The sequence below is a fragment of the Trichechus manatus genome, unplaced genomic scaffold, assembly GCF_000243295.1.
Source record: "Trichechus manatus latirostris isolate Lorelei unplaced genomic scaffold, TriManLat1.0 scaffold00060, whole genome shotgun sequence".
Classification (NCBI taxonomy): Eukaryota; Metazoa; Chordata; class Mammalia; order Sirenia; family Trichechidae; genus Trichechus; species Trichechus manatus.
In genome coordinates, this window is record NW_004443996.1 from 9,018,382 (window position 1) to 9,038,313 (window position 19,932).

The 19,932-nt window shown below is 36.3% G+C and overlaps 1 protein-coding gene across 1 annotated transcript in view; it reads right to left on the bottom strand.

Annotated features, from left to right (window-relative positions):
• Positions 1–3,273: 3,273 nt before the first annotated feature.
• The window catches only part of LOC105756408 (transmembrane protein 182-like), a 32,085-nt gene continuing 15,426 nt past the window's right edge, over positions 3,274–19,932 (bottom strand). The window contains exons 3-5 of the mRNA XM_012556257.2: positions 7,724–7,822; positions 3,734–3,871; positions 3,274–3,290 (exon numbers count right to left, since the gene is read on the bottom strand). Of these exons, the coding sequence (XP_012411711.1) occupies positions 3,274–3,290; positions 3,734–3,871; positions 7,724–7,822 (254 nt within the window). The remainder of the gene's footprint in view (positions 3,291–3,733; positions 3,872–7,723; positions 7,823–19,932) is intronic.

The window sequence follows — 19,932 nt, forward strand, 5'->3', positions numbered from 1 at the left end:
CAACAAGACAACATTGCCCTTTAACACCACTCCTATTTAAATTTGTGCTATAAACCCTAGCTAGAGCACTAAGGCAAGAAAAAGAAATAAAGCGCATCCAAATTGGCAAGGAAGAAGTAAAACTGTCCCTATGTGTGGATGATATGATACTATGTATTATTTATCTAGTGCTGCTATAACAGAAATACCACAAGTGGATGGCTTTAACAAAGAGAAGTTTATTTCCTCACAGTAAAGTAGGCTAAAAGTCCAAATTCAGGGCATCAACTCCAGGGTAAGGCTTTCTCTCTCTGTCAGCCTTCTTCTCGTCAGTGTTTCCCCAGACTAGGAGCTTCTCCACGCAGGGACCCCAGGTCCAAAGGAGGTGCACTGCTCCTGGCACTGCTTTCTTGGTGGTATGAGGTTCCCCTGTCTCTCTGCTCACTTCTCTCTTTTACATCTCAAGAGATTGCCTCAGGACACAATCCAGTCTTGTAGACTGAGTCCTGCCTTACTAACACAACTGCCACCCATCCTCCCTCATTAACATCACAGAGGCAGGATTTACAACCTCTCTCATTAACATCACAGAGGCAGGATTTACAACATATAGGAAAATCACACAATACCAGGAATCATGGTCCAGCCAAATTGATACACACATTTTTGGGGGGACATAATTCGATCCATGACATACTATATATAGAAAACCCAAAAAACTCCATGAGGAAATTACTGGAACTAATAGGAAGATTCAGCAGAGTTGCAGGATACTAGATAAACATACAAAAATCAGTTGAATTCCTTTATGCCAATAAAGAGAACTACGAAAAGGAAAGCAGGAAAACAATACGATTTATAATAATCCTTAAAAAAATAAAATACTTAAGAATAAACCTAACCAGGGACATAAAAAACCTATACAAAGAAAACTACAAAACACTTCAGCAAGAAACCAAAAGAGACCTACATAAACGGAAAAATATACCATTCTCATAGATAGGTAGACTCAACATTGTGAAAATGTCCATTCTACCCAAAGCAATCTACAAATACAATGCAATCCCAATTCAAATACCAACAGCATTCTTTAAAGAAATGGAAAAACTAATCATTAACTTCATATGGAAAGAGAAGAAGCCCCAGATAAGAAAAGCACTATTGAAGAAGAATAAAGTAGGAGGATTCACACTACCTGACCTCAAAACCTACTATACAGCTACAGTAGTCAAAACAGCCTGGCACTGGTACAACGACAGACACATTGACCAGTGGAACAGAATTGAGAACCCAGATGTAAATCCATCCACCTATAGTCACCTGATCTTCAATAAGTGCCCAAAGTCCATCAAATAGGAAAAAGATAGTCTTTTTAAATGAATGGTAAAACTGGATGTCCAGCTGCAAAAAAATGAAACAGGACCCATAGCTCACACCATACACAAAAAATAATTCAAAATGTATCAAAGACCTAAATATAAAATTAAAAACAATAAAGATCATACACAAAAATAAGGTCAATGCTAGAGGCCCTAATACACAGCATAAATAGGATTCAAACTGTAACTAACAATACACAAATACCAAAAGATAAGCTAGATAACTGGAATCTTCTAAAAATTTAACACTTATGCTCATCAAAAGACTTCACTGAAAGAGTAAAAAGAGAACCTACAGACTGGGAAAAAAATTTTGAGTATAACAAATCTGACAAAGGTCTAATCTCTAAAATCTACCAGAAAATCCAACATACAACAAAAAGACAAATAACCCAATTAAAAAATTGGCGAAGGATATGAACAGACACTTCACCAAAGAAGACATTCAAGTGGCTAACAAATACACGAGGAAATGCTCGCAATCACTAGCCATTAGAGAAATGCAAATTAAAACCACAATGAAATACCATCTAACCTCAGCATTACAGGCATGAATCAAAAAAACTGAAAATAACAAATGTTGGAGATGCTGCAGGGAGACTGGAACTCTTATAGAATGCAAAATGGTACAGCCATTTTGGAAAAAGATATGGTGCTTCCTTAGAAAGCTAGAAGTAGAAATACTATATGATCTGGCAATCCCACTCCTAAGGATATGTCCTAGAGTATACATATATATGCACACCCACGTTCACTGCAGCATTATTCACAATAGCAAAAATATGGAAACAACTTAAGCGCCCATTAATAGATGAATGGATAAACAAACTGTGATACATACATGCAATGGAATACTACACAATGATAAAGAACAGTGATGAATCTTCAAATCATTGCACAACATGGATGAATTTGCAGGGCATTATGCTGAGTGAAATAAGTCCATCACAAAAGGACAAATATTGTATGAGACTACTACTGTAAAAACTCATGAAAAGGTTTACACACAAAAATAAACAATCTTTCATGGTTATGATAGAGCAGAGGGGTGGGGAGGGAAAAACACTAAGTAGACAGTAAGTAAGTGGTAACTTTGGTGAAGGCGAAGGCAGTACACAGTACTGGGGAAGCCAGAACAACTTGACCAAGGCAAGGTCGTGGAAGCTCCATAGAGACATCCAAACTCCCTGAGAGGACAGAATTAATGGGCTGGGGACCATGGTCTAGGGAACATCTAGCTCAATTTGCATAACACATTTTATAAAGAAAATATTCTACATCCTACTTTGGTGAGTAGCTTCTAGGGTCTTAAAACTTTGCAAGCGGCCATATAAGATACTCCACTGATCTCACGCCATCTGGAGCAAGAGAGAATGAAGAAAACCAAAGACACAAAAGGAAAGACTAGTCTAAAGGACTAATGTAGCACAACTACCACAGCCTCCGCCAGACTGAGTCCAGCACAACTAGATGGTGCCCAGCTACTACCACCGACTGCTCTGATAAGGATCACAATAAAGGGTCCCGGGCACAGGTGAAGAAAAATGTAGAAGAAAATTGTAACTCACAAAAAAAATAAAGACTTACTGGTCTGACAGAGACTGGAGAAATCCTGAAAGAAGGCCCCCTGGACACCCTTATAGCTCAGTACTGAAGTCACTCCTGAGGTTCACCCTTCAGCCCATAAAACAAAATGAGACTAAATGGGCACACCAACCTATGGGCAAGGAGAAGAAGGCAGGAGGGGACAAGAAAGCTGGTAATGGGGAACCCAAGGTCTAGAAGGGGAGAATGTTGACATGTTGTAGGGGTGGCAACCAATGTTACAAAACAATATGTGTATTAATTGTTTAATGAGAAACTAGTTTGCTCTGTAAACCCTCATCCAAAATACAATTAAACAAAAATCCAACTCTCATACACTGAGCAGTCCTGCCAATGAAAAAAAGAAAAAGTAAGGGAGGCTATAAATGTTTATATCTGTCACCTAACCATTAGGAGATAATAATAAATAACCAACACTACCAAGATTTTGGAAATAAATATATAAGCTGTTATATATGATCTTTCTAACACCCAACTGAGGGAAAAGTTCACATGTGCAGTATAAGAAAACAGGAGTTTATACAAATTTGAACTAAAGGCACATGCCCGATTCACCAGTAGTTCCCTTTATATTTTTTCTTGTTGTAAATATACACAAAACAAAACATTTGTAATCTCAACATTCTTCACGGGTACAATTCAGTGACATTAATTATGTTTGCCTTCTTTTCAGTACAGTTTCTTACATGTAAATGATGTACAAACACACACACGTACACTCAGCTTTCTAGTTATCTAGTTTTTCCCCACGTGGTGATATGACAACTTACCCGATATCATCAGAAAGCCACCTCCAACTTTATAACTTCCAGCACTGGCAAAGGGTACACCACACACCAGCAGAAATCCCCCAGCCAGACCAGAACCAACACCTAATATAAGAAAGATCGCCCAGAAGCCTCTGTATACTAGAGAGTAAGAAGAAAAATACATATATTACAAAGTAAAGTCAGTAAAATTCGCACTGAACTGCTGAAAGCAATCTAGCATTAGCATTGGGCACTAAGTTTTTTGGGGTTCCCAGCTTTATAGTTATTTATATAATTGTCTGAAACACCCTTCTTCATTTCTTCACCTGTCTCTCTCCTACACATCTTTAAAAACACAACTCATATGACCCCTCTTATTGGAAGCCTTCCCTTACTACTATAGTCTCTCATAGCTGACTTTATAAAGGAATCTATCATACTAGACTATAATCCCCTGTTTTCTTGCCTGTATTTTCAATAGGCAGAGAGCTCCTTGAGGGCAAAAGTCGTTCTGAGTTCCTAACAAGTGCCTGACATGTATTAGGCCTTAAGAAATAATTGTTACATTGAATCATATGTATTCACTCAGCCTCAGTCCTGTAGAGTCAAAGGCAGGATTATTTTCATTTGTAGCAGGCTTCCTAGCTCTAAATTCTCTATGAACATTCGTGACTTTGATTTACTGTGTGTGCAAAAAACTGTAAAGGAGAATTCCAAATTGAGTGATTTAAAAAAAAAAAAAATTCCCGATTCTTAATCCTTGGGCCATGCCTTGCCTCTCCTTCCTTCCCACACGAAATTTACCAGCATCTGCCAAAGTGTCTGTTTAACTTAAACCTGCACTGTTCTTTGTAACAACTCATCCTTCTCCTAACATACAATTGCCCTTTTCCTTCCTCTAGCCTTTCTGAGTGGCTGAGTTCCTTTATAGCAAGAGTGTGTGAGCAGACTAAATTTTCCTCATGAGTACTGCGTATAAGTATGTGAACTCTAAAAATACAAGAGGAGCTACCGTTGCTTTCCTGAAAACCAGAAGCAAAAGACGATGGAGCTCAGCATTGCATTTATCTTGCTTTTGTTACAGGGGTCCCTATGGACCATCTGAGAGAAAAATACTACATGGGTATTCCTAATATATACAAACTGAAGAGGAGCACTGAAAGCAATTATTTAGATTGTGAAGCACATCAAATAACAATTTCCCTTTAAGGGTCTGGACTTTCATACGAAAGTAGAATGTGGAGCCTAAGTTCTCCAGAAAATCTTTCAGTGCATTGTGTAAATTTTAGCTCTGATTTTTAAAATGTATTCTTCTGTCTCATTGATTTTAGTGTTTTACCCTAGATCTAAAATAGCTTTAAGATATTCTTTTATTCTTACAAAGTCTAGTAACTGGAAAGGGTGTTTTAAATCAAGAGCTTCCAGCCTGGGAGAGCTATTTTGGGGCAGAGCAGGGAGTTGGATTGGCATGTGAAAAATGACAGTAATCACTCTACCTTGCACCTGTTCAGAACCTTAATCTCTTTCAAAGAATTTGCACAGTTCAATATCAACTCTTTTGAAAAGAAATGCTTTGAAGTGTCTGATATTATGGAGCCCAGGTCCATATTAAAGGCTGTACTCAGCTATTTGCTTGACTGTCAGTGATAGCAGCCTCTCCGCATTGGAATATACCCTTCTCCCTGAGGTAGAAATATCATCACCAACAGAAGATGACAGGAGAGGAGGGGACAATAACAACTCTACTCCAAATGTTGTGACTAAGAAATGGATATTTATTTTTATCAATTTTCCATGAAAAGGCAATGTTAAATCCCAAGGACAAGGTCAGTATGTTTGTTCATTCCCCTCACTAAGGTTCCCAGAGTAAAGTACAAGTTAAATTCACCAGTAACTATGAAACAAACATTCAATCCATTCAAATATCAGTCTCAATAAGGGAACACTGAGCAAGAGCAAACACTGTGTACATTTCTAGTATATGAGTATATAATCCCCCACAACAATATTATTTACATTGGTTTCTTTTATTGGTAGCCATGATGCCTTTTGTGAATTTTCTGATTATCATCTGAAAGTGCAATTTTCTTCAAAATCTGAGAGACCTGTGATAACTTATTGATAACTTATTTAATCTTTCTGAGTCTCAGTTTTTCCAGAAGTAAAATGGGGACAATAATAACTCATAGAGTAATTGTGATGATGGAATAATAAAGTTGAATGTGTAAAAATGCATGGTGTTTAATAAATGTTGGCTACTTATTGTTATTATCATCTTCATTATTTTAATCATAATACCATTTGATAGTGTCTCCTTTGAGGCTTAAACCATAAGGATTCCACAAAAACACAATTAAGCCAAATTGTTCCTTTAATTTTTCTTTAACTGAGGCTGTTAAAGAAATAAACAGTGGAAAGATCACTGTGCTAGCCATCAGTAGACCTGAATGCTTGTGCTGGCTCTGACCCATACTTGCCTTGTTGCCTTGAACAAACCACTGCATAACTCTAAGCCTCAATTTCCAACCCTATAAACTGTATATAATAAATTTTTCGTATCCCTCACCTCAGAGGGAAATAGACGACAATTTGTTGCAGGTGGTTTCATGGTCATTTTTTTAGTGTGCAGAGTAAATGCATTTATACATGTATCATTTAACTCAATGTCTGTCTCACAGTAAGTGTTCAGTAAGTATTAACTACCATCATAATCTTTGACTGGATTGTGCGTTACTTGGATTGTGGCCATTTTTGGTGATACCATAAAATGACCATATCAAAATGTAAAACTTCTGATTTTATTACCAAACGGTATGTGGAATAACTCATTTATAACCTCACATCACCATGGCCTCCCACCCTTGTTGTAGAAGTATAGAATTAGAGCATAACACTCAGGAATGGGGTGAGATTCAAGGAGTAAAAGTGTGTGTTTTGAGTATTACTCAGAAAAATGTTAGATGACTTGTGTTTTCCGTATTTTAGTCCAGGTAAAAATGGTCTATGCTAAAACAATGCATAAAAAGTTACTTCAAAATGGCCACATTAAAATGGCCACATCAAAATCTCATGTACCCACAGAGCTCCATTGATGTCTATTGTGAGGATCAAATTAGGTAACGGATTTGTGAGATTATTACTAATGGTGGAACAGACATCTTATGTGCTTCTTGATTGCTCTTTAGTTTGTTTGCAGTTCGGTATAACTGTAGTGTTTGTGGGTAAAATAATATAATGTCTAGGATTTGCTTTACAATATCCCCTCCACCACCACAATATAAATGAAGGAGAGGAACACATGAAACAAGACTGGCAAAATATTGATTTTTTTTTAGGTTGGGTGCTGTTTACCTGTAGTTTTTAATGCTATTTATTATGCTACTCTATTTTTGTGCATGTTCAAATATTTTCATATTCATTGTTCTAAAAAATCAAATGTGCTATATTTCAGATAGGAAGATGATGTCACCTATCCTTCAATGCTAGGGAATGGAAGTGGAATAAGTTTCTGAATATTTTAGGAATGAGTTTGCATGGAAACATTTGAATTATCTTGCTGAGTTCTCTCTTGGGTCAGTGCAGTGTAATGAATAAAATATAGACTTTGGAATAAAAAGTACTTAGTTCTTAATTTGGGTTCTACCACTTCTAATCTTTCTGAGCATCAGCTTCCTCACATGTAAAATGGGGCCAAGAATAACTAACTCATAGATTCATAGTAAGGAGGAAATAAAATAATTTTCATGAGGCTTAGCACCTAGTAGGCATTCAAATATATGTTCCCTTTCCCTTTTCCTTTCATTTGCATCTAGTGTCACCCATCGACAAGGTGACTGGATGAAATCTCTTTTCTGGCTGGAGAAAAGAAGCAGAGCCAACCAACTTAAACCAAAATGTAGCACAAAGCATTGGTTTTATTAGTACCAGTTAAGTTTTTTTAAAGCATATATTGCCATGTACAGTCTGAGGTCATAAACATTAAGAATCCTGGGGATATATTCCTAAACTTACTTGTGGTTGCATCAAAAGAAGGATGTGGGAAAGGTCCAACAGCAATTGGCATAGGAAAGAGATAGCCAGGAATACAACGCTTGGGATGAGGCTGGTTCACTGGAAAAGAACAAGGATAACTTTTTTGAATTCGAAGACTTTGGAAATTTAAACCTGATCCTTTATGCAACTTACAAATCAACAAAATGTTATAATAAAGGATGAGAATGTTGGGGTACAGAGAGGGGAAATAACTAGTCCAAGGTCACATCCAGACAAGTGGGGACTAGAGTCCATGTGGCCTGACTCTCGTTTAGTGTCTTTTCCAATAGCCCTATCTCCTTTGATATTTTGTACAATTCAACTCAGTTGAACAAAGTTTATTCAGCATCTGTTGTTGTGTGTCATCGAGTTGATTCTGACTCATAGGGACCCTATATGACAAAGTAGAACTGTTCTATAGGGTTTCCTAGGCTGTAATCTTTATGGGAACAGATCACCAGGTCTTTTCTCCCACGGAGCCGCTGGTGAATTTGAACCGCTGACCTCTCACTTAGCAGCGGAGCACTTAACCATTGCACCATCATGGCTCCTGATTCAGCATCTACTTTGTACTAAAAAGAGCTGAGGTTGATGCTATGGGGAATATTAAGTCTCCAGCTTCAAAGGGCTCCACGATCTAATGGTGAAAATAGATACACACATCCAAGGAACAATAATCCATTGTAGACTGTTTAAAGTCACATAAAATGTACTAATAATACTACTCTAAGTGTCTAAGGGAAGAGAGAGATTAACTGAGGGCTCCAAAGGAGATGTTTCAAAAGTTATGGAATTTGACTTCGTCTTAAATAATAAGTAGGAGTTTAACAAGTGAAAGTGGGAAGAAAGACATTCCAAGCAGATAATAGAGACCAGACAGGGGCAGTGATATAGGAAATTACAGAGGATGTTTGGGGCAAGAAACTAGATTTCAGAAATCGAAGAGAAGTGAAGAGATTTTCACTTTACACAAAGTTTATCTAGAATTAGAGGGACAAAACACATCTACATGTCTGGCAATACAACATAGTGGTACCATTCTCGTTTTATTTTCTAGCTAAGAAACAAGCCAAATCAACAGGAATGTGAGATACCACCCTCCAAATTATAATACATAACAACGTGACATGGGCCAAACCATCTGTAAGTAATTTAATTGTTTGGATGCCAGGTGCCTATAGTCATGGTAACTAATATGCTAAATGACATAATCAGGACCCAAAAAGATATCAACAGTAGGTTGAACTTAGCATAATGAAATTTAACACAGATAAATGTAAAGTTTCTTACTTAACCTCTAAAAGTAAGTTGTGTCTTATGGGATGGGAAACATGTTGATAAACAGAAAATAAGGTAAAACTAAAATAGGCCAATGGGATTCACTATAAACTAAATATAAGCTCATCGTGCATTAGTCTTACCAAAACAGTAATGCCATTTTAGGGTTGCATGAATAGAGGTAGAATACAAAAACTAAAGAGAAAAAGAAGTAATAAGCCACATGTGGGGTACTATGCTTAGTGGTGGGTTCCACATTTTAAGAAGGCCACAAGCAAATTAGAGCACACTGAAAGAAAAATGACTAAACTAGGGACATAATAGAAAATAATATCTTGCTAGAAACCATAGAAGGAAATTAGAATATTTAAGACTAGAAATACATGGCGGGAGTGAGAATGAGGAGGGACGAATGATAATGTTCTTTAGCAACCTGAAGAGCTGTCATAGAGAGAGGTGTCTAGTGTATTCTATGCAGTTTCAGAGGACAGAATCAGAGCCCATGGTCAGAAAGTCCAGAAAAACTGATTTTTATTCAATAAAAAGAAAAAATGTATAACAATTATAGCTGTCAGATACTACAATAGGGTGTCTGATGAGAGAGTTAAAGCCCCCTTCAATGGAAGTATTTCAGAATAGAATTGTGAAGATGTTATAGAAGTGATTCATACATCAATCAGGTAGGAAGTTGGACTAGATAATCTCTAAGATCTTCTCTAACAGTAATGTTCTCTTATTATGAGTCTATGAAAAAGCATGTCATTAAAATGGATGAGCCATTATATCAACATTAATACCAAAGTGTCTTGTCATGATTAATACTACTGAGAATGTTAAATGCACTAAATGGAGTGAACACTTATTTTAAAGTGTTTTCTAGTTAGCAGTAACACTTTATAATAAGTGCACATTTGTCTCCACTTAGATTACTAAAGAATTCCCATTGAATTATTACTGCTGTATAGATAACAAATTAATTTGCTGTAATAAATGCTTTTATGATTAACATCGAAGGAAAAAAAATTAAGATCTGTCTATGCTCTAAAAATGTGAGTCATTAATGACAAAATTGGTGTTTAAACCTTCACACATTTACTCCAACTCCGTTTGACATGCTTTATCCTCACCAAGTTTACTTCATAGGTCGGACATGTCAAGTATGTCAATCTGATTATACACATCAAAAACTATGAAGATGTTCACAAACCTTGGCGAGGTACAATGTACTGTGGTGAATAACCTTCGAAAGCTGGAATCTGTGTAAGACAGTAACCTGTCAGAGAAGAAAAACTCAAATATTTTCCACTAAATTGAGCTGGAAAACTAGCAAGACCTGGGGGAAAAGAAGGCAGTCCCATCGAGTTCTAGCTCTCACAAGTTTCGCTAAAAATCAATAGGAAAGAAATGCTTTGTATACAAGGATGTATAAGCATTAGTATGTGTGCAGTGGGAGAACAGAAACAATCCAAATGGCTAACAACAGATGAAAATCAAACAAAAATACATAAATATGAAGGAATGTTGGGTTATTTTTAAAATGACTAGTTTATGGATGATACCAATTTGAGACTTGGATATGAAGTAATGATAAGCAGAAAAATTATACCCAAAAATGGTAGAGGCTATCTACAACTATATAAAAACAATACAGGTTTATGCTGATATGAATAGAAATTATTTTGATTACACATATATCCAATAATCATTGTAAAATATTAGAAAAAACAGAAAAATTTAAAAACCCAATAATGTAAATTCTACAATACAGAAAATCACTGCTAGATTTTTTTATTGTTTTATTAAGATATAATTCATATACCATACAATTCACCCGTTTAAAGTGTTTCATTTAATAGTTTTTAGTATATTCACAGAGTTGTGCAACCATCACCATAATCTAATTTTTAAACATATTCATCACATCAAAAATACTGTGCTCATTTGCAGTCATTCCACACCCCACCCTCAATGCAAAGCAAACTTAATCCATTTTTTTATGATCTATTTTTTGGACTTTTATATAAATGAAAAAATACAATATGTGGTCTTTTTTGAGTGATGTCTTTCACTTAGCATAATGTTTTCCTGGTTGATACTTTAGCAGGTATCAGTATTTTTTCCTTTTTATTTCTGAATAATATTTCATTATATGGATATGTCATATTTAATTTATCTATTCATCAGTGTATATATAATTGGATTATTTCCACTTGTGGCTATTATGAATAATGCTGCTATGAACATTCATGTACATTCATGTACAAATTTTGTGTGGATGTATTTTTTCATTTATCTTTGTATATCCCTAGGAGTGGAATTACTGAGTCATATGGTAATCCTGGTGGCCTAATGGTTAAGAGCTCGGCTGCTAACCAAAAAGGTCAGCAGTTCAAATCCACCAGCCACTTCTTGGAAACACTAAGGGGTAGTTCTACTCTGTTCTATAGGGTCTCTATAAGTCGGAATCGACTCAACAGCACCTAACAACAACAACATTGATAATCCTATGTTTAACCTTTTGATGAACTGCCAGACTGTTTTCCAAAGTGACTTCACGATTTTACATTCTCACCGGCAGTGTATAGGGTTTCAATTTCTCCACATTCTCCCCGACACTTGTTATTATGTGTCTTCATGATTATAGCCACGCTAGTAAGAATTGGTCTGACATTGTGGTTTTGATCTTCCTTTCCCTGATGGCTAGATATTGAATATCATTTCATGCCCTTATTGTCCATTTGTATATATGTCTCTTTAAATCTCTTAGACATTTTTAATTGGATTATTTTTCTTTTTATTATAGAAATTTAAGTTTTCTTTATATATTCTGGATACAAGTCTCTTACCAGATCCATGATTAGCAAATATTTTCTCCCATTTTTTTTCACTTTCTTGATAATATCATTTGGAGCACAAAAGTTTTGTTTTGTTTTCATTAAGTTCGATTTATCTTTTTTTTCTTTTGCCACTTGTGCTTTCAGTGTCCTATCTAAGAAATTATTGCCTAACACAAAGTCATGAATATTTTTTCCTTGTTGTATAAGTATTATAGTTTTAACTCTTACACTACACTGTAATCCATTTTATTTTTGAGTATGGTGTGAGATAAAGGTCCAAATTCATTATTTTGTGTGTATATATCCCAGTGTCCCAGTACTGTTTGTTGAATGACCATTCTTTTCCCATTGAATTGTGTTTGTACCCTTGTGGAAAATCAAATGACCATAAATGTAAGGGGTATTTCTGGACTCTCAATTCTATTCCATCAATCTATATGTCTATCCTTGTGACAGTACCACACTTACTTGATTAATATGGCTCTGTAGTATGTTTTAAAATGCATTAGTTATCTAACTTTGTTCTTTTTCAAGATTGTTTGGCTATTCTGGGACATTGCATTTCCATAAGAACTTTACAGTCAGCATGTCAATTTCTGGAAAAAGCCAGTTGCAATTTTGGTAGGGGTTGTATTGAATCTGTAGATCAGTTTGGGGAATATTGTCATCTAACTGTTATTTAATCTTCCAATCTAGAAACAGAGGATGTCTTTACATTTATTTAGTTCTCTTTAATTTTTTTTCAACAATCATTTGTAGATTGAATGTATAAGTCTTGCACTTCTTTTGCTAAATTCATGTCTACTTATATTGTTTTTCATGCTATTGTGAATGGAATAGTTTTATTAATTTCATTTTTTAATGTTTATTGCTAGCATATTAAAATACAATTGATTTTTGTATATTGTTGTATCTTGAAATTTTGCAGAACTCATTTATTAATTATAATATTTTTTGTGAATCCGTTAGGAATTTTTCCCTTTCCACTCCTGGTGACCACTAATAAACTTTGGTCTCTATACATCTGTCTTTTCTAGATATTTAATATAAGCAGAATCATACAATATTTGTCTTTTTGTAACTGACTTATTTTACTCAGCATTATGTTTTCAAGGTTCATCCATGTTGTAGAATGCGTCAAGGCTTCATTTCTTTTTATGGCAGAGTCGTATTTCATTGTATGCATGTACCACATTTTGTTTATCCATTCATCTGTTGATGAACGTTTAGGTTGTTTCCACCTTTTGTCTATTATGAATAGTGCTGCAATAAACTTAAGTTTACAAGTATCTGTTTGCATTACTGCTTTTAATTCTTTTGCGTATATACCTAGAAGTGGAATTGCTGGGTCATAAGGTAATTAATTCTATGTTTAACTTTTTGAGGAACCGCCAAACTGTTTTCCACAGTGGCTATACCATTTTATAGTCCCACCAGTGATGGATGAGGGTTTCATTTCTCCACATCCTTGCCAAAACCTGTTGTTTTCTGTTTTTTTTTTTTTTTTATTGTTTTTCATCACATCCATCTTAGTGGCTTTATCATTGTGGTTTTTATTTTCATTTACGTAATGACTAGTGACAGTGAGCATGTTTACATGTGCTTCTTAGTGATTTCCATTTCTTCTTTGGTAAAACGTCTATTCAGGTCCCTGGCCCATTTTATTATTGGGTTGTTTGTCTTTTTGTAATTAAATTGTGGCAGTTTTTAATATTCTGGATACAAAATCCTTATACGATATATGGTTCCCCAAAATTCTGAGAACCTTACAATTTTTTATATACAAGATAATGTCTTTTGAAATAGAGATAATTTTACTTCTTTCCCAATCTTTTCTCTGTGGGAACTTTTTTTTTTTTTTTATTAGTAATTCCATCTCTTTAGTTGTTATAGGTCTATTTAGATTATTTCTTTTTCTTTTTTTTTGAGTCCGTTTCCCCACTTTGTTTCCTGAGTTTAGTATTTCGAGTCTTCTCTTATATTTTTCTGGTCAGTCTTTCTAAAAATTTTTCAGTTTTGTTGGTCTTTAAAAAAACCAACTTTGATTTAATTGATTTTCTCTATTATTTTTCTATTCTCTGGTTCTTATTTCCTTCCTTTGGCTTGTTTTGGGTTCAGTTTTCTATTTTTTCTAGATTTTTAGGGTGAAAGATTAGTTTATTTTTTAAGATCTTTTTTATATAAACAAGTGCTTACGGCTATATATCTACTTCTTAGCACTGCTTTAGCTACATGCCATAGGTTTGGTATGTTGTGTCTTTTTACTCATCTCAAGTAGTATCTAATTCCCTTGTGATTTCTTCTTTGACCTATTGGTCATTAAGGAATATGTTGTTTAATTCATATTTGTGAATTTCTCAAATTTCCTTCTGTTCTTAATTTCTAATTTCATTCCATTTGGGTCAGGAAACATACTTTGTATGATTTTAATCCTTTTTAAAATATTAAATCTTGTGTTATGGCTTAGCACATAGTCTATACTGGAGACTGTTTCGTGAGCATTTGAGAAGAATGCATATTCTGTTGTTGTTGGGTGGAGTGTTCTACAGATGTCTGTTAGGTCCAGTTGGTTTATAGTGTTGTCCGAGTCCTCTGTTTTCTTCTTGATATTCTGCCTCATTGTTCTATCCATTATTGAAAGTGGGATATTGAAGTATACAACTATTATTGTTGAATTGTTTCTTTCTTCCTTCCATTGTATCAGTGTTTGCTTCATGTATTTTGGGGCTCTGTTATTATGTACATATATGGTTATAGTTCTTAGATATTTCTGATGGATTGGCCCTTTTATCATTAAGAAAAGTCCCTCTTTATCTCTAGTAACATATTTTTGTTTTGTTTTAGAGGATCATATTTCTGATATTAGTATGGCTACTCCAGCTCTCTTATAGTTGTTGTTTGAATTGCATATCATTTTTTTGTCCTTTTATCTTCAACCTATTTGTATTTTAATCTGAAGTGTGCTTCCTGTAGATAGTATATAGTTGGGTGTTCTTTTTTTTTATCCAATCTGACAATCTCTGGAGTTTTTGCTGTTGGGTTTATTCCATTCAAATGTGAAAGGCTAACTCGGAGAGTAAGAATCAGGACAAAGCTGTTTCCTCTGAGGCGAAGGTCAAATATACCCCCATTCTCCAACTTTACCATTTGTGACACCATCCATCACCGCCCCCCTCCCCATGGCGCTCTTTCTCTATTGGGTTTAATAATTCATCCAAACAGGCACAGAGAACTCATGGAAACAACTACAATAACAACTTTAATAACAGAGAAGAATATAAACAAAGGATATAAACAGAAACAAAGATATGCAAAAGCTAAGGTTAGGGAGGGGACCCAGCACAGGGCCTCAGTGTCTAAAAGGAGACCATCTTATGTCTCAAAGGGGACCCGTTTACCCTTCTTGAAGCAAATGTTAATTCACACACATTAGGAAACTTTCGAACAGGAAACTCAATCCAGTCACTTGGCAGACTTTGGCATTTGATTGCTCCTCTCAGCTATTGGCCAGAGTTTGGTCTTACACTCTGATGCCACCGTCTGGGTCTCTTCGTTGTCTCCACTTCTTCTGCTGTCTTCATCGTCATCACAGGTTTACTTGATCTGAGAGGACTGTAGCTTAGGAACTTGTGTCCAAAGCGTGCACTTCTCTCTAGGCTCTCATCAATCAGGAGGCATAATTTGAGCCTCTGTGTTCTAGGGTTTTTATCAGTCACCAGGCAGGGCCCTCCAGACAATCCATGCAAAGGTCAACTACAGAGTGGGGCCCTCCCAGCCAGTCTCAGTAAAGATCAGCCCTGGTGGTGCCCACCAGCGAATCCTGGTAAAGGTCAATTGGGTAGGGGTGCCCACCCCTCTCCAGCCAATCCAAGTAAAGGTCTGTTTCTGGTTGGGGCCCCCCAGATAATCTGGTAAACGTCAGACTACTCTGGCTTCCCAAGCCAATTCCGCTAAAGGTCAGACCAGGTGGGGCTTTGGAACTGGCATCAAAAGCCCAAATTGCTCTTTTTATTAAGGTGATTCCATACCTCACAGTATATAATGCTATTATAAGTATTATTAGACTTACATCTGCCATATTGTTTTTTGTTTTCTATATGTCTCATGTATTTTCTAGCTCTGTATTCTCCTTTATTGTCTTCTTTTATATTAAGTAGATATTTTCTTAAGTAATATTTTTATTCCTTTAATAGTTTTTTAACTGTTTTTATTTTCTTAGTTGTTGCTCTAAAAATTATGACATAAACCTTTACTTATCAAAATGAACCTCAGATTTAAACTGACTTAGTTGCAGTGGTTAAGAGCTTGGCTGGTAACCAAAAGATCAGCAGTTGGAATCCACCAGCCACTCCTTGGAAAGCCTACGGGGCAGTTCTGTGCTTCCTGAGGGTCGCTATAAGTTGGAATCGACTCGACGGTAACGGGTTTTTTATGAGTTTAATCCTGTATATTTTCATTCTCTCCCCATCTTTTTTTGGGCTATTACTCTTATATACGTATTATGTCCAAACATGTTAAGAAAATTCATTGTTGTAATTATTATTTTAAGTTTTTTAAGAAGCTGATTAGAAGAAAGAAGAGCTAGTATATATTTATGTTGCTGTCATTAGGTGCCATCAGTCGATTCTGACTCATAGTTACCCTATAGGACAGAGTAGAACTGCCCCGTAGGGCTTCCTAGGCTGCAGTCTTTGTGAGAGGAGATCACCAGGTCTTTTGTCCCTCAAAGCTGCTGGGTGGGTTAGAACCGCTGACCATTCGGTTAGCAGCTGAGCACTTAACAATTGCACCACCAGGGCTCCTTCATTTATATTTATAGAGTTTGTTATACTAACTTTCATTTTATGACTTAAGATTCTCTTCATTTGTTCCTTGGATTTGAGTTACCATCTGGCAAAATTTCCTTACTCCAATACAGCTATGCTTCCATCCACCTCCTTTGTGTTGTTATTGTCAAGTATATCACATTTCTATAAGTTATAGGCTCAACAATACAATTATGTTGTCTTTTGTAATTACCTATATATAATTACCTTTAACCGGTACTTTTGTTTTTTCATGTGGATTCAAGTTACTATCTGGTGTCACTTGTTTTCAGCCTGAAGAACTTCCTTTAGTATTTCTTGTAAGGCAGGCCTACTAATGACAAATTCTTTCATTTTTGTTTATCTGGGGATGTCTTTATTTTGCCTTCATTTTTGAAAGATAGTTTTGAAAGATATTAGATCCTTGGTTGACAGTTTTTTTGTTTTGTTTTGTTTTGTTTTTAACTTTCAACACTTTGGGTATGTCATTCCATTATTTTCTGGCCTCAGTTGTCTGAAGAGAAGTTAGCTCTTAATATTTTGTATGTTCCCTCATGCACAGGAAGGAGACCTGGTGGCTGCTATCTGAAAAGTCAGTGGTTCAAACCCACCGGCCACTCCGTGGGAGATGGATGTGGCAGTCTGCTTCCCTATAGATTACAGCCTTGGAAACCCTATTGGGCAGTTCTACTATGCCCTATAGGATAGCTATGAGTCAGAATCAACTCAAAGGCAATGAGTTTTTGGTTTCTTGTACAGAGTTATTTTTCTCTTGCTGCTTTCAATATTTTCTCTTTGTTTTTAGCTTTCAACATTTTGACTATGATGTGTCTAAGTGTGAATCTCTTTGTATTTTCTCTGCTTGGAGTTTGTTGAGCTTCTTGATGTGTAGATTAATGTTCTTCAAATTTTAGAACGTTTATGTCATGATTTCTTCAAGTATTTTTCTGCCCTTTCTCTCTCTCTCTTCTGGTACTCTATAATATTTATGTTGCTAAGGTTAAGGGTGTTCCATATTTCTCTGAGACTGTTCACTTTTATTCATTCTTTGTTCTCCTTGTTCTTAAGATTGCACCATCCATATCATCTATCTTCAATTTAGTTGATTCTTTCTTCTGATATCTCAGATCTACTGTTGAGACTTTGTAGTGAAGTATTCATTTTGATAATTGAACTTTCAACTCCAGAATTACCATTTTAAAAATAATTGCTATCTCTTTATTGATATTTTCTATTTGATGAGACAATGTCATCATACCTTTAATCCTTTGAGCATGATTTACTTTAGTTCTCTAAACATATTTTTAACAACTACTTTGAAATCTTTGTCCTGTAAGTCCACTAAAGGCAGTTTCTATTGCCTATTTTTTTTTCTGTGAATTGTTTACAATTTCTTGTTTCTTTGTATGTCTTAATTTTTTGTTGAAAACTGGACATGTTAGATAATACATTGTAGCAACTCTATATTCTGATCCACACCTTCAGGGTTGTTGTGTCTGTTGTTATTGTTATTTGCTTGGTTGTTAATTTATTTGTTTTGTGACACTGCTGAACTAATCCCGTAGACTAATTCTACGGTGTGCAGCTTATGATGTTCTTGCACAGATTTTCTTCTCCTTGTTTTATAATTTTTTTTTAGCACAGTGACTAGGGGTTGCCCCTGGGTTGACATAAGTCGCATATTGGTTAAAAGCCCTCTTGGTCAGTTACGATTTTACCGTTTACTGTACTGTTGACTGTTCATGTGGCTTGGAGGCTGCTATCTCAGTTTAGGAAGTTAATGTATTTTTGCAATACATTCAGACAGGCAGTAGTAGCTTGGGATTTTCTTTTCTGGATACTCCTAAGAGAGTAAAGCCTTGAGCAGGTAAACAGTCTTCTGGAATCCCTGGGATGACTGTAATATTATTCTTAAGCCTAGGTTGATAGGAGTTGCCCCTGGATCAGAGTAGCTTATTGTTCGGTGAGTGTTGATCATAGGTTGTGTTTATGCCCCTTGTGCTAGTGAGGCTTCACCCCTGTGTTGGTGGGTCTGTGTGTGGCTTGGGGAATGCTTTCAGATCTGCTCCACATCCTGCTCTGATTGTTCCCGAGTACAGTCTGGCACATATATACAGCCTACACAAACCCTAGAATTGACCATGTTCCCAAGAGGGCTCTTCTTGGCTGTCTTTTCTCCTGGTTCTATAAAACTTCTGGCTGCTTTTTGTTTGTACCATAGAGCTACCCGTAAAAAAATAAAACCCATAGCCATTGAGTCAATTCCGACTCATAGCGACCTTATAGGATGGAGTAGAACTGCCCCATAGGGTTTCCAAGGAGCCACTGGTGTATTCAAACTGTCAAACATTTTGGTTAGCAGCTGACCTCTTAACCACTGTGCCACCAGGGCCCCATAAATTCACCAGACTCGTCTTAATTGCTCTCCAACAAGACCTCTGTTGTTGTTTTTTTTTTTTGTTACAACACCCTTAGGCACGGAGTTCTCCACTTTTTGTTTCCAATAAAGTCAGTCCTTCAGGCAGAGCTGTGGAGCTCTTTGTTCTTATACCCTGTGGCTCCTGCCTGCCTTTACTCCTTGGAAGAAACCCTGCATTATTATACAAGACTTAGGGATGGAGCCACTTTTCCCAGAATGACACCCCAACTCTGTGAGTGCGGGATGGGAGGGTAGGTGGTAGATTCTGGTTTTCTTGGCTTGCCCTTCCTAGCTTTGAACCTATTCTGTATGAGCAAACTGGGACAGGGGCAATCATGGGACACTATTAACACCCTGCTGCATCCGAGGTAGAGTTTTCACCATATGAGTGGGGCTTAGTCGGCCAATGGAGACCCACTCTTAACTGCTGCATTCCCAGAATACAGCTTCTGCAACTCGTAGCTGGGAGGTGGGGGAGAAGAAACACCAGCCTACTCCTCCTGGGATGAAAAGGATGAAATGATAGCCTCAGATTGGGAGTTGGCGGGAAAAGAAACTCCTGTCTTACTAGCTACACACAAACAGGGTAAATCTTCTGTAACACAGAGCTGGGCAGCGGTGTAATGGAGTGTTTTTTTTTGTTGTTGTTATTGTTGTATGATATCGAGTTGATCCTGACTCGTAGCTACCCGATAGGACAAAGTAGAACTGCCCCATAGCATAGGTCAAATGCAACAGAGTAATATTGTTATTACCACGATTTAGTATATATTCTTTTTTTTTTATTTTATTGTACTTCAGGTGAAGGCTTACAGAACAAATAGTTTCTCATGAAACAGTAGTACACAT